This window comes from Cicer arietinum, chromosome 2 (genome assembly GCF_000331145.2).
Source record: "Cicer arietinum cultivar CDC Frontier isolate Library 1 chromosome 2, Cicar.CDCFrontier_v2.0, whole genome shotgun sequence".
Taxonomy (NCBI): domain Eukaryota; kingdom Viridiplantae; phylum Streptophyta; class Magnoliopsida; order Fabales; family Fabaceae; genus Cicer; species Cicer arietinum.
This window is the reverse complement of record NC_021161.2, coordinates 1,800,598-1,816,964: the sequence shown is the minus strand read 5'-3', so window position 1 is coordinate 1,816,964 and position 16,367 is coordinate 1,800,598. Positions and strand designations below refer to the sequence as shown.

The following is a 16,367-nucleotide window of genomic DNA, read 5'->3' as shown; positions in this document are numbered from 1 at the left end:
TTTTATATTTTAAAATATCTAAAAATTTGATAACAAAATTTAACAATTTTACCAAAATACTGTTATGGACTTTCAAAATGTCTCATCTTAAATATGTCTTACACCTCTCCCTCCACGGTGTTCCAACGATCATGGTAGTGACTAGTGAATAGAGCAAGAGATATTGACATATTAATTTGTATAAATAAATAAAGTTTAAATATGGTTTGTTTCCGAAACTTTATAAAGGTTAATGATGTATTCTTTTTAGACAGAAGAATAATGATGTATATGATATAGTTAAATTCAATGTTTTAAAACTAATCTTATAGTAACATTTAATAATGTGAAACTAATTTTAATACACACATTTTATTTATAAATTAATTCCAACCCGACAAATAGCATGAAAATATGCATATAGAAGCGGAATTCTAGGCTAGGCCCCAATGAATATCAACAGTATCACCCATTACATTATATTGGGTCCACTGGCCCAAAGCCCTTTATCCAAGCCCATCTTTACTTTTAGAAGACAATATGATTGATGGATGACTAAAATTTTGAATATGGCTCATTTGGATGTGACTTTGCAAAATATTAGGAATGTTTTTGTATGTTTACTAATGGACATTGTATATACTTCCAAAGTGTATATGTGATAGTGACAAGCATAGCTTAGATGAGATTTTAGGTCATAGTAGCTAGGAAGATTTTGGTGCAAAATGTTTCACTTGATTTTATCATTCTAACTACTCCTAATTCATATAATACCATTTCATTTTCTTACCTTTGAAACTTTTTTTATTTCTTTGAAAACTATATGGAACCAACATTTTTTATTACTTGAAGAGGTTGGTGATTGGTCAAAGAAGTAAGTTCAACCCATAATAATAATAATAATAATGATGATAACAATAATAGTAATAATAATATACATGGTCCACGATGAATTATTATTTCCTTTAAAATAATTAAGACCATTGGCTTGCACATATTCATCAAATTCTCTCCTAGCATGCATGCACCAATTTTTACTCTCACATTATGTTCGCGTGTATGCTATTACAATTACAATTACGATGACAATAATTGATATTGAATAAATTGATTTTAATTAAACGTGAATTGAATTTAAAATGTTCTATATTTAAAGAATTTACGTAAAAATAATAGCTGAACAATAAATATGAGTATATAAAAAATATTGTTTTGAATCAAAAACTACACATTTTAATTCAAAGATTAAATTAACACTAGAGGTAAAATTAATTTCAATCATCATAATTGTGTCAACTTCTATTTTGTGTGTTTGAATTCATTTTTTTACTGTGCATATTGTGAAACCAAATGCATACGCTGGGGACTTCACTCGCTACCTTTCTACCACTAATTAAGTTTGCAACTTTCAACAAAATAGGCCTTGTTTCATTTGAGCACTTGAAGAAAAATAACAAAAGTAAAAGGGTTTTTGAGTAAAAAAAAAGTAGAAAATTCCAACTTAAAATTTATCCTCTCGTAATTTAACTTTTGTTTATAAAAACAAAAATATTTGTTGATAATTTATCGGGACTAGTTTTTGAAGATAACTTTATATTTCTATAACAAGTCTAGTTTAAAGTCTCTATTAAATTAATTCAAATAATTAACTAGTTATCATATTTAGATCATGCAAGAGTATTAATAGAAATTTATGTGCATCAAATGGTTTCTTTTATAAATAATACAATAAGACGAATAAAATAAAATATAGTTATAATAAAATATTTTAAAATTTGTCTTTTTTAAGTGCGGTTTAAATAGTAAAATACTATATAAGATTTAATGTTTGAATTTTTAGTACTATCATTCTTCTCCACATTTCATATATGAATTTTCTCATAAATACTTCGAAGTCAAAAAGAAAATTTATATCTATATTTTCAAATAATATAGAGTCAATGTACATGAAATACACGTATTCAAAATGATTAATTCTAAAAAAAAATATTATTTTAGTAAAAAAATTAATTTGGTCAATATTCATAACTATCTTATGACTTTTAATGATTATTTATAAATATCCTATTATATTTAATATTAATAAAAGGAAATAAAGTACAAATTAAATGAATTAAAAAATAAATCATATTTAATATCATAATTAATTAATAAAAAATTAGTATTGATTTGATTAGATACAAAAGCACAAAAATAGTGTCATAATTATTAATTAAAGTTATATTCGAGTCATAAATTGTCAAGGTTCTTGAGTGGCTAAATGTATATACGTGTTTGTGATTGAGATAGCTTTCGTAAATAAGGCCAAACTCATTTAATATAAAATTTGACTAATTATCCACACTAGACATGAGATTGGATATTGAAATTGTATTAAAATCTCACATTGTCAATATGTTTATAAGTTTTGAATGTATATAGGAGTTGAAACACGCTCATCCTTTGAAGTAACTTTTGAAAGTGAAATTCAAATTGACTTAACAAGAAAATAAGAAGAAGAAGAAAAAAAAACAATAATTTCATTAGAAAAAAAATATATAAAGTGATATTTGGAAGTTTTTTAAAAGTGATTTGAGTGACCATTAATGGAACTTTGGCACTTTATTATATTTTCAAATATTATCAAAATATATATGAGGTAGAGGAAGTACTTGAAAATGAAATTGAGGTTTGAATATTTATGGTGGGAGTGTGCATATTGAGGAAGGCTTGTTAGTTGCTCCATTTTTGTGTGTACTATACGTACAGTTTGTTGTGTGAAATTATTGTTCTAATTTCATGAATGGTTCATATCTATGATCATTACTTATGCAAGCGACATAAGTTTACATTTATATTGGGGACCCCAAAAATTCTTATTACAGTCCAACCTTAGAAATGTAACAATGTTTGAAATAAATTAAAATCAGACTACATCCTCATAATTTATTTTCATACTTTGAGGCAATTTATTTACATTATTTAGCAACTTTTTTATTTTCTTACAAAAAGCGCATCATTACAATCGATGACCAATTTACTAGGTTTTGTCAACACTCCCACGTAACACATACTCTTCTTTTGTATTTATATTTATGTTGAAAAATATAGGTAAGACATAAATGGCTAATCTATTATTTTAAATCAAATTTGACATTGAATTATTAAAATAGTCTAAAAAAATAATTTATTATTATATAAATATTTAAAAAATATAATTTAATGTCGAAATAATTTATGACCATTATATTTTAATGACTGATATTTTGGTAATTTGATGACTAATTTAACAAATAAATTTCATAATCAACTGCTATTGTATGACCTTTGTAATGAACATTTATAATCTCAATATATATACTTTCAAAAAAATTTACTAAATTAATCTTATGTCATTACTAAATGAGATCCACATAAAAGAAGAGAGAGCATGTGCTTAGTATAATGCTCCATCCATATTAGCACACGAAAACCTTACATTTATTGGAGTATTCGATGGAGTACTTATTTATCTTAATGTTACATAGAAGAATGATTCCAATGTGGATGCTATAAAATGTTAGTAGAACTTCTTTTGAAAAATATATAAGGTTAGATTTATATATATTAGTTTGTATCTAGCCACATGTTTTTGTTCACGTGCACCACAAAATGTGTCTGAAATACTAATTATCGTTGATAAAATATATAAAAAAAAGCATACGTTTTTAAATCAAATTTAATTCAAGTACACGTATGGAGTATCATTTTATTGTGAATTAACTTCTTCGTTTAAAGTGTTATATTTAGCCTGATTTTGACATATAATTCGATATCAAAATGTGCATGAATTTAACTTTTCGTTCATAATAAAAGAGTATTGATTTTTTTTTTTAATTTATGCATTGGGTGCCCACTTTATTTTGATAAATTAAATTTTTTTTAACTCGCAACTTTTAAGACTAATTTATTGAGATAACTGAAATCTATTCAAAATAATCTCTTTTAATATATATTTTTTATATTAAAGACACGTCTATCTACCACTTTTGTAGCATACATGTATATAATAATATAGGCTTTGACAAAAAAAATATTTGTAGTAAATATAAGAAAAATATTATATTTTTTAAGTTTACTAATTGTTAAAAGCATTTTTATATCTTTATTTTATTGTGAACTTTATTTAATCTGGAAGTCCATATTACACATGCAAATAGATTTCATTTAAAAAATATTACAAATATTTAAAAAAAAAGATTAGATTGATTTTTTTTAATGTAAACTCAGCATCAACTTATTTTAATGCAATTCCTTAGTTTTCATAATTTAATTTTATGATATTTACTTAGTTTTCATAATTAATTTTATGATATTTATATGTAAGATGAGAGAAAGACTTTATTTTTATTTAATAATAAGGGTAAAAAAAATATATTCAATATAAAACAGACTTTCCATTTATGATATTACTTCATATATACGTTTTAAAATATCGTAAGTTTTTAAATTTCTGACATCACTTTCTATGTATATGTTTTAAAATATCGTAAATTTTTAAGTCATAGTAAAATATCGATATTATTACGTTGAACTATGATGATATTATCATCTTTTTTACATATTAAAAATATACCATAAATTTTATATTTTTTAAATACATTTGTGTTAGTCAAAATATAATTTCATAAACATACATTTGGAATTACATCATTGTTATATTTAATCAATTAAAAGTAAAAACATTAATGTCTAATTTTTTTAATGGATATCTAGAGTTTTCCTTTAATAAAAAAATCAAAGTAATTAAAGTTGTTTCTATTTTATATTTCCAATATGGCACAAAGTCTAATATACTATTTAACGTTTGTTTTACGACTTTATCAATGTTAGACCATCTTCAATGAATGGAAAAATTCATTTTTGGTATTTAAATATATCATACATATTCACATAATTTATTTATAACTTTAATAATACTTAATAAACATTTAATATCTTAAAATCACCATCTATTAAAAACCACTCAATAAATCTCATAAATAACTTTATATCATTTATTAATATCTCTATTTTTATTATATTTAAAAAAAAATGAATTTCTACAAAAACGAAAAAAAAAACCTTATAAAAAACACTTTCTTTAAGTATTATAATTATTTCCTAACACATATCTATTTAGTATCAATTATTTAATATTAATTTTTGTGAAGTTATGAGAGCCACTCATTAAATCACAAAATTGCGTCACAAAATCACTCAATAAAATTTGATAGTGTTCTGAAGCAAAATCAACGGCTAAAATCAGTTCACACAATAAAATTGATAATGTGATTTAAACCGTCCAATATAAAATCAACGGTTGGGATAAAATACAATATGAAACTACATGGTCCCAAACAACAGCAAATCACAATCCTTAAATCACATGGTGTTTATTTTACAACCACAGTTAAAATGAAAAGTGTTCACACTATAAATCCACACCCTCACCCATCTCTCTCTTCTCAAATTCATGTTCTCTTCTCTCCACTTCCAAACCTTTGACCACTTTCCAACATCACAACACACACACACACACACACACACTTTCTTCTACCAAAAACAGACATTGACACTTCCTTCACTACAAAAAGAGAGTTTGCATCAGATCTCCTTAAAATGCTCACAACAATTTACATTACATTAACTTCACTTCTTGACTACCCTTTTAACTCAAGATCTCTTTTTTCATTCTATTGAACCATTTTCCACTATAAAAATCCAATTTTTTTTTTTTTAAATTTTATCAGTTACCCTTTTATAAAAATCCAATTTTTCTTACTTATAACCAACCTTTATTAAAAAGACAGTATTTTTAATTGTTGGGTTGGTTCAAATTTTCCAATGGCTGAAGTTTCTGAAGTGAAAGCATCATTGCCTGAAGCAGAGAAGAAGAAAGAACAGAGTTTACCATTTTATCAGCTTTTTTCATTTGCTGATAAATATGATTGGATTCTCATGATCTCAGGAAGTATTGGAGCTATCATTCATGGTTCATCAATGCCTGTTTTTTTTCTTCTCTTTGGTCAAATGGTTAATGGTTTTGGTAAAAACCAAATGGATTTGAAGAAAATGACTGATGAAGTTTCTAAGGTAAATAATAATAAAATTTCTATTTTTTTTTCAAATTTTTTAAATATTAATTTTGTCTCAGATCTGTTATCTAATTAATGCTTAATTTTTTTTTGGTTATTATCATGATTATTATTGCAGTATGCACTTTACTTTGTGTACCTTGGACTTGTTGTTTGCATTTCATCTTATGCAGGTATGCTATTTTTTTTTCTTTTCAATTTTTCTATCTTTTTATTATTTTTCTCTCTCTTTCTCTCATTTTCATTTTGTTGTTTTGGTCTCAACATGTGAATAAGATTGATTAAACTTGTTGGACCATTACTTTTTTGGACTTTGTATGTGTCTATGTTATGTATGTGTATGTCTTATAGCAAACACTTGTGTCATTTTCTTACTTTCACTTGTCAAGGCCTAACATTATCTAAAAAAATAACTATAATAACCTCTATCATCATGTATTATATAAGATTAACGTATGGTACACATTTTTATTACACAAATTAATAATTGAACTACCATTCATCAAAATTATGAAATAAAGTTGAAAAAAAAATACTTTTTTGATTTAAATATGATTTCAATCCCATATGTTTTTTCTTTTTTTGCATTAATTACCGGCAAATTAAAACACCTTTGCTTTTATTCTCTTACTGCATACGTGGCCTATTAAAATCATGCCACGTGGTCCAATAAGTTGCGGACTAAAAGCAATCGTATTTTATTTTGCATTGATTAAATCCAAACAAAAAAACTTACAGAAATTAAAATGAAAAAAATGCTATAATTGAAGATTAAAATCATATTTAAACTTTATTTTTTTTTACTTTTTATTAATATTGTGATAATTTAACAGAGATTGCATGCTGGATGTATACTGGGGAGAGACAAGTTAGCACCTTGAGGAAGAAGTATTTGGAGGCAGTTCTTAAACAAGATGTTGGTTTCTTTGATACAGATGCTAGAACAGGAGATATAGTTTTTAGTGTCTCTACTGATACACTTTTAGTCCAAGATGCTATTAGTGAGAAGGTGCTTAATTTTAATCTTCAATCTTTATATATATTTATCTATGAAGCACCAGACATTTACATTGAACATGACATTGACACTGATAATAATTTTTTAAAAAATGGAATTAATTATATATGTCATTGTTGGTGTACTATATCAACGCGTGCCCGGCATTAGACATGTCTTTAATATGAAGTCTCAACATTACAAAGTTTTTTACATAGAAGGAAAATAAAAAATATGGAAACTATGGCCTTTTGGGTAGTTGCTATCCATTTATGTGGGGTCCATCTATCATCATTGCTTAAAGTGGTGCATGTTAGCAAGTCAGGACTTTACGTGCGCCTGAGGTGGTTGCATTCATTGGCTTAGTGTTTAATTTGTTTTTTGTACCTTCAACAAATATGTAGTGCAGTACTGTTTCAATTGGTTTGTTTAAGCTAATTTACTTATATAAGCACTTAAAAAACTGTTTTGCAAAGCTTATGAAAACCATTATATAAACTGTCTTCAGCTTATTTCTATAAGATTTCTAGGGATAACTTATGAAAATAACTTATAGCTTCTAAGAAAATAGTTTAACTGTATTTTATTTTTGTTATAGAATAGTTTATACATAAACACTTAAATGATAGGTGCTTAATTAAACTTTTTATCCAGAAATGGTCTAAAATTTGTTGGTTGATTTTTGTTTTGTGTGTAGGTTGGAAATTTCATACATTATCTATCAACTTTTCTAGCTGGACTTGTGGTTGGTTTTGTGTCAGCATGGAGATTAGCACTTCTTAGTGTTGCAGTGATTCCTGGCATTGCTTTTGCTGGTGGATTGTATGCTTATACACTCACCGGACTTACCTCGAAAAGTCGCGAATCGTATGCAAATGCCGGTATAATTGCTGAACAGGTGAGACTAATTCATGGTTGAAATTTGAAAACAAAATCATGTCCATGAACATGTTTCTTTATTTGAAAAGTAACAATAAAGTTGTTCATTGTTTTAAAATTATTCTTTTTTTACTTTTTGAATTAAAGCAGTGCATGCTTATACTTATGAATTTGTGTCATGTTTAATTTCAAAGAATGTTTGAATGATGTTTTTTTTAAAGTCCAACACTCATAAAAGTTTATAGCTTTTTTCTTTTTTTGAGTAAAGTAAATAATAAAAAAAGCATGATGATGATGATTGTTGTGTGTTGATCAAAATGCCAACTATGTCTTTGAATACAATTAAGTAATTGAAAGGAAATTAATGTATTTATCATCTTTTTGCATTGATTTCGATACTCATTGGCTCGAAAAAATGACATGATTAAAAAGTAGTAACAGATTAATATAGGGGACTAAGGAATAAGTATTGATTGTTATCTTATTTGTGTTTAGGCGATTGCTCAAGTTCGGACGGTTTACTCTTACGTCGGCGAGAGTAAGGCATTGAATTCTTATTCAGATGCAATACAAAACACATTGAAGCTTGGATACAAGGCAGGAATGGCTAAAGGTTTAGGCCTAGGATGCACGTACGGTATAGCTTGCATGTCGTGGGCGCTAGTTTTCTGGTATGCCGGAGTTTTTATCAGGAATGGACAAACCGATGGTGGCAAGGCATTCACGGCTATTTTCTCCGCGATTGTTGGTGGAATGTGAGTCCTCAATTTGATGAAAAAACTTTTGAGTTTCGATGTTTCTATTAACTTTTAAAGAAGTATTCCTTTGATCCATGAAAAACTAACACAAACACTTGACCCGATACTGACATTGACACTTAGACATCGATAATAATTAAAAAAAATTGAAGTTATTGAATGTAATGACGTGTGTCTGCGTTGTGGGAGACACCAGACACATCTTCAATGTGAAGTGTCAGTGCGACCTAGCCTTTGATGATGACATGTTATATATTTGCTTCAACAGGAGTTTAGGTCAGTCGTTTTCGAACTTAGGCGCTTTCAGCAAAGGCAAAGCGGCTGGATACAAATTGATGGAAATCATCAGACAAAAACCAACCATAGTAGAAGATCTTTTGGACGGAAAAACCTTAGCCGAGGTTAATGGAAACATTGAATTTAAAGATGTGACTTTCAGCTATCCATCAAGGCCGGACGTGATTATTTTCCGGAAATTTTCGATCTTTTTCCCGGCTGGTAAAACCGTTGCGGTTGTTGGTGGTAGTGGATCTGGAAAGAGTACTGTTGTTTCCTTGATTGAAAGGTTCTATGATCCTAATGAAGGTATAAAGCTAAAAACATAAACTTCACATCAAAATCTTTATTTTTCCGATGAACAAACAACTATACTGATCTTTCGAAATCGCTATGCAGGTCAGGTTCTGCTCGATAATGTGGACATTAAGACACTACAATTGAAATGGTTACGCGATCAAATCGGATTGGTGAATCAAGAACCTGCTTTATTTGCAACAACCATTCTTGAGAACATTCTCTATGGAAAACCTGATGCAACAATAGATGAAGTGGAAGCTGCAACTTCTGCTGCAAATGCTCATAGCTTTATTACTTTGCTTCCTAATGGATACAACACTCAGGTTGGTAATAATTTCGAAGCAAAACAATATTGTAGCGATTGACTTTTTTCGGCTTAAAGTCGATAATTTATTAGTACTAGTCGAGGGTGTTGAATAAATCAATGTTATCTTGTTTGTTATCAGGTAGGAGAGCGAGGAGTTCAATTATCGGGTGGACAAAAGCAAAGGATTGCAATTGCAAGAGCGATGTTGAAAAATCCGAAGATTCTTCTCTTAGATGAAGCAACTAGTGCTCTTGATGCAGGATCCGAAAGCATTGTTCAAGAGGCGCTAGACCGTCTCATGATCGGTAGAACTACCGTAGTTGTTGCTCATCGTTTATCAACCATTAGAAACGTTGACACTATTGCTGTTATTCAACAAGGGCTAGTTGTCGAGACCGGAACACACGAAGAACTTTTTGCTAAGGGAGGAACCTATGCTTCTCTAATTAGGTTCCAAGAAATGGTTGGAAATAGAGACTTTTCCAACCCTTCAACTCGCCGGACGCGCTCATCGCGATTAAGCCATTCGCTTTCGACAAAGTCTTTAAGCTTAAGGTCAGGAAGCTTAAGGAACTTGAGTTATCAGTACAGCACGGGAGCCGATGGTCGTATCGAGATGATCTCGAATGCTGAAACGGACAAGAAAAATCCAGCTCCAGACGGATATTTCTTCAGGTTACTCAAAATGAACGCGCCCGAGTGGCCTTACTCAATCATGGGAGCCGTTGGATCCATTCTTTCCGGATTCATCGGACCGACTTTTGCTATTGTTATGAGCAACATGATTGAAGTTTTCTACTATAGAAATTATGCATCCATGGAGAGAAAAACTAAGGAATATGTATTCATATACATTGGTGCTGGTATTTATGCTGTTGGTGCCTACTTGATTCAACATTACTTTTTTAGTATAATGGGAGAGAATCTCACCACAAGGGTCAGAAGAATGATGCTTGCAGGTATGATGCTTTCAATCATAATCATCATATCATTAAAATCGACCGACTTTAATCATATTTACTTCTAAAGTCACACATTACAGTGTAAAATTGTTTATACTGACTGTATATCATAATTAACCTCGATTTTGATACATGTTATTTTTGTTAGCTATTTTGAGGAATGAAGTTGGATGGTTCGATGAGGAGGAGCACAACTCGAGCCTTGTTGCCGCTCGCCTCGCCACGGATGCGGCCGATGTGAAGTCGGCTATTGCCGAGAGGATATCAGTAATATTGCAGAACATGACATCTCTACTCACTTCTTTCATTGTTGCTTTCATTGTTGAATGGAGAGTTTCCTTACTCATCCTTGCAACCTTCCCTCTTCTAGTTCTTGCAAATTTTGCTCAGGTAAAAACTCACTCCAACATTCATCACCATGACATAAAAATTTGTTTTACCTTCCTTCTAAAAGAGCACTTAAAAACAAGGATTAGTCAAGAAATCACGATTTATATAAATAAATTCGTGAATTATCTGATCATGATTGGATGATCTAAATTGACAATTGCATGATTGCACAATTGATAATCAAACAACTTACATTGACTTTGGTAACTAAGTTCGAAATATAAAATTAAAATGTGAATCGTTTGATTTTAATCAGATTTACTAGTCATAATATGAGTCACTCGATCTTTGATCTAACGGTCTAAATCAACAACTATATGATAACATGAATTCATAAAATTCAAATTTAAAAAAAAATATTATTTTAATAATTAAATTTGCATGTGTTGAGTGTTGACCCTAAGACTAAGAGTAGAGTATGGCCAAAAGGGTAACTTTATATTTTTAACAATAGAGATTCTTTGTTATTTACTAGTATTTGATACCTTACCTATATTAATATAACACTTTACCTTTTACAGTGTAAGAATCTAAGTTCACAAAAAAGTGTCATTAAACGACAAAAAAGCTAAAACAACTAAGACCCTACCCTACTTGAAGGGTGCACGTGCTTCCTTCCAGTTCTGTACACTAATAACTCATAATAATTTGGAATAATAAAAGCTCATTAATTGCACTGAAAACTTTATTTATTATATATTGGAGTACAGATTCATACCTCATCTTCAACTTTCATACCACATACTAAGTAGTAGACTAGTCTTTTTATCTTCTCAACATTTGATCAACTAAAATTAATATATTAATTAAAATAATAATTAAAAAAATCTAGATAGACTACATATCATGTGTGCACTATTAAATTAATGTTGATTTTAAAGAGAGAAAAAGGTCTTCATTGGTATTTATGAATGATAAATAAACACATTTTTTAAGAGTATATTTTGGGTGTTGTGTACTGGAAATTCATATGTCTAGAGGAAACTTCATTACATGATTTTTTATTATATATTTAATGAATATATTTTCATAAAACTCTAAACCTTTTATTTTGTCTAGGAATTTGAACCTTGTTTTTGGCCTCCAACCCGTGATCTTTTCAGTCTTTTTCGGGTCTAGTTAATTTGTCTAGATATGTGATCTCTATGTTACACAAACACCTATAATATACTTATATACTATATTATTATTTGTTTGTTTGTGTATCTTTTATAAGGTATGTAGAAATTATTGGAGATTTTGACTATGCACGTGAGATCATGTGGGATTTTTCTTCACTTGCATGTCTCACTTTTATAAAAATAATAATAATAAAAATATTAGAACAGTATAAAAATTTAACTTAATGCCAAGTGTGAAAAATTAAAGAATGTTACATCACAATGTTTTTCTATCTCATAGTATAATATTATTTCATCAAAAGAAAATACAGTATAATATTATTTTATTATTTCGTATTTAAATTTAATTTAAATACATAATTAAAGTTAAAACTTTTTACACAGTTAACCGATCATAATAATCAGACTAATGAAAACATTTTATTTTAACTGAAATTACTTATAAATTCTAAAGTCCTACGGATGATGAACTGTAATTTGTCACCTTACACCAACTATGCATAAAAATTAATATCATATTTCATCATAAAATTCCATAGCATGCATCATTTTCAAACCAAATAGTATCAATCACTTCACAAATATATCTTGTAAGGGGCATTGTTATACAATTTGCGCATGCCATAGGCACAGAACAATCAAATAGATTGATTGTACCTTCCAATATATCAAAATCTTTAATGGAGTAGGTGTCCTTATTATATCAACAATATGTCCCCTTTAAGACCCCACCCTTGGTCCTTTTAAGTCTTTTCTTTGGATTTTTCTTATTTCATTCACATCCTTTTGAACTTTATACTAAAAATATGAGCATATAAAAATAAATGAAATTACTAAAAACTCCTTTGCTTTATAACTTCTCATATGCATGCCTAATAATTTTTTAAAGTTACTTTTATACTTTGTAGTTACTATTTACCACTCAATTAAAGTATGTGACTTTTACCTTGCATTGGTTTATCATTGTATAGTGAACAAAAACCATGTAACATTTTAATAGTAATGAAATTAAAGACATCAATTTTTTTGTTTTCAATATTTTTTTATACTTGTAAGAGTTTAACGTTATAACCTCACATCACAATCAAATCTATTAGAGATGGTTGTAAAATGGTCATCACTGATATCTCAATTAACATAGAAATGCTTGAATACAGGAACCACCTTGAAAACAAGTGGCGAAAAATGAAAACAGAAAATATTTTCTCGAAGTAAAAAAGCCTAATAATTTAGTTTATAGTTTAGAAAATCCTTAAAGCATTTGTGAAGAATGTTATGTTGTTGATGATGTGCTAACAATGAGAACTTGTATGTGTTTGTTTATTGGATTTTACAGCAACTATCTCTGAAAGGGTTCGCCGGAGACACGGCGAAGGCTCATGCAAAGACAAGCATGATTGCAGGAGAAGGAGTAAGCAACATCAGAACTGTTGCAGCATTCAATGCTCAAAACAAGATGTTGTCGATATTTTGCCACGAGCTTCGCGTCCCGCAGAGCCTAAGCCTGCGCCGAAGTTTGACATCCGGCCTCTTATTCGGCCTCTCTCAACTCGCCCTATATGCGTCCGAAGCTCTCATTCTATGGTATGGTGCACATTTAGTTAGCAAAGGTGTTTCCACATTTTCAAAAGTCATCAAGGTGTTTGTTGTCTTAGTGATCACGGCAAATTCCGTGGCAGAAACTGTTAGTCTTGCTCCTGAGATAATCCGCGGTGGAGAAGCTGTTGGTTCGGTTTTCTCAATTCTCGACCGCTCAACTCGGATTGATCCTGATGATCCCGATGCAGAACAAGTTGAATCGGTTCGCGGGGAGATTGAACTTAGACATGTTGATTTTGCATACCCTTCTAGACCGGATGTGATGGTGTTCAAAGATTTCAGTCTAAGAATTCGGGCAGGCCAGAGCCAAGCCCTTGTCGGGGCGAGTGGTTCGGGGAAGAGTTCTGTTATTGCATTGATAGAGCGATTCTACGATCCGATCGTCGGTAAGGTAATGATCGATGGAAAGGACATTAGGAAGTTGAATTTAAAGTCATTAAGGCTTAAGATTGGTTTAGTCCAACAAGAACCAGCATTGTTTGCAGCTAGCATTTTAGAGAACATTGCATATGGTAAAGAAGGAGCAACCGAAGCCGAGGTGATCGAAGCCGCTCGCTCGGCCAATGTGCATGCATTTGTTAGTGGTTTGCCGGAAGGTTACAAAACACCGGTCGGCGAAAGAGGCGTGCAACTATCCGGCGGTCAAAAGCAAAGGATTGCTATTGCAAGAGCTGTTCTTAAGGATCCTACAATACTTTTACTCGATGAAGCAACAAGTGCACTTGACGCCGAATCCGAATGTGTCTTACAAGAAGCCTTAGAGAGGCTAATGAGGGGTCGAACCACCGTGCTCGTGGCTCATCGTTTGTCGACCATTCGAGGAGTCGATTGTATCGGCGTTGTGCAAGACGGTCGGATTGTCGAGCAAGGAAGTCATTCTGAACTCATAAGCAGGCCAGAAGGAGCTTATTCTAGACTCTTGCAGCTACAACATCATCACATATGAAAAAGAAGAGAATTTTATTTGATACATTATGATAATGACCTTATGGTTTGATGATAATTATGTTTGGTCCCATTAACCTCATGCTTTGATTTTTTCTTTTTTAGATGTAGATATGTGTTTTTTTTTATGAGGTTTGTACCTTAAGGACAAAAGTGCTCTATTTTTAATAGAGAATCACTTATTATATAATATTAATTATTAATCACATATCATAGGTGCATATGCATAAGCATGTTATCTATCTGTTTCTTTAGCTTTTCTTCTAACTTACTAATAATAAAATGCAATTCCAACAATTGCATGTTTTGTTGCTCTTTGCTTTCTTTTCATGCATGTGTGTTTGTCACATGATCTTTTTCTAGTTAAAGATAAACACAACTTTATTCTTTGAGGGGCCCTTAAAAGGACTAGTTGCAATGCTTATTTATTTTAACAAATGGAGATAGAATTAGTTTGAAACACAGGGTCTGAATTATTATTGGTAATTATGAAGGAAGGATAAAACATTATTTTTATGTATGCTTTTAAAATCTTTAGAAATGACCCACTTGATGTTGTCTAAAAGGATTTCCCTCTTTGGCCACTCATTGAACATGAAAAAACTTTCTTTTTGAGTACAAAAACATGAAAGAACTTTATCACCACAATTAACTAAAAATGTGTGCACAATTTATATATCTCTAGGAATAGGGGGTATGTAGTATTTGAATTTGCAAGCAATTTATGCATTCAATAATATGACGAGAGTTGGATTGAGATCAGTCCAAATTTCATGTTTGGTATTTTAATTTTTTCAAGAATATAATTTTTATTGAAATTTAAATTATTTAAATTGTTTAATCTTGATCCAACGACTGGTTGTTTAGGAATATTCACTGCAACAAATTCAAATTTAGGTGTGTATGATGCATGAATTTGTATTCCAGGCATTAAATATGTAATGAAGTAATTGGTTTTTGTCCTTTAATCTCAAATCAATAGTGCAATTTGTTTAAAGATAATTTGAAGACAATATAATTCACATCCGTCTCAATTTAGGTGGAGAAAACGCTTTAGTTGAATGTAAATGAAATTTCTTTCTGTAATTAAAATTTGAGGATGAAAATGAATTTCAAAATATTAATATTTCTTCCAAATCTACTCCGCAAATAATATTATTATTTTTTAAAAATATATATATATATATATATATATATAAAATATATATTCAACATTTTTTAATATTAAATATTATAATCTTATCTTCATAAAAAATATAATTTTAATATTTTTTCTTTTATTATATTAATTATAATAAATATAATTTTAAATATATATAGTGCAAGAAAATTTGAATCATATCTTAAAAATAGACAAAAATTAATATAGATTTTTTAAAACTAGTTGAATACGTGGAGGGAAGTGACAAAAACCGCAACCACTCTACCTTATTGCGATGCCTATATACAACTTAAGTTACCTAAGAACATATCTTTATCACATGGATGAGACTCATTTGTAACCTTCATGAAAAGGATGCCACCTTACATACGTGTACTTGGTAATCAAAGAAAAGTTAAAAGAAAGAATGGGCCCCTTTAAGGTCCTCAATTTTTTTTAAGTTCCAATGCAATGTATGTCACTCTAATAAGAAGAAAGTTTGTTTATATATATATATATATATATATAAAGATGTATCTAGGAATTTTAAAATAAAAGGATGAAACGATTAAATTATATATGACATACAATTATAGAAAAGTTTTTATTTTAATTTTA

General features: G+C 29.5%; 1 protein-coding gene across 1 annotated transcript; it reads left to right on the top strand.

Annotated features, from left to right (window-relative positions):
- Positions 1–5,434: 5,434 nt before the first annotated feature.
- LOC101512893 (ABC transporter B family member 19) lies at positions 5,435–14,816 on the top strand. The gene is made up of 10 exons (XM_004489327.4): positions 5,435–6,072; positions 6,193–6,247; positions 6,908–7,083; positions 7,769–7,969; positions 8,446–8,705; positions 8,977–9,293; positions 9,384–9,607; positions 9,731–10,550; positions 10,702–10,943; positions 13,401–14,816. The coding sequence occupies exons 1-10, from the start codon at positions 5,824–5,826 to the stop codon at positions 14,607–14,609; spliced, it is 3,753 nt and encodes a 1,250-aa protein (XP_004489384.1). The 5' UTR covers positions 5,435–5,823; the 3' UTR covers positions 14,610–14,816.
- Positions 14,817–16,367: the final 1,551 nt, after the last annotated feature.

Excerpts from the sequence above, each read along its gene's own strand:
- LOC101512893 (XM_004489327.4), top strand. The coding sequence starts at position 5,824 with ATGGCTGAAGTTTCTGAAGTGAAAGCATCATTGCCTGAAGCAGAGAAG. Across the intron at positions 7,970-8,445 it reads CCGGTATAATTGCTGAACAG|GCGATTGCTCAAGTTCGGAC; the intron begins GTGAGACTAATT and ends ATTTGTGTTTAG. Across the intron at positions 10,944-13,400 it reads TTCTTGCAAATTTTGCTCAG|CAACTATCTCTGAAAGGGTT; the intron begins GTAAAAACTCAC and ends TGGATTTTACAG.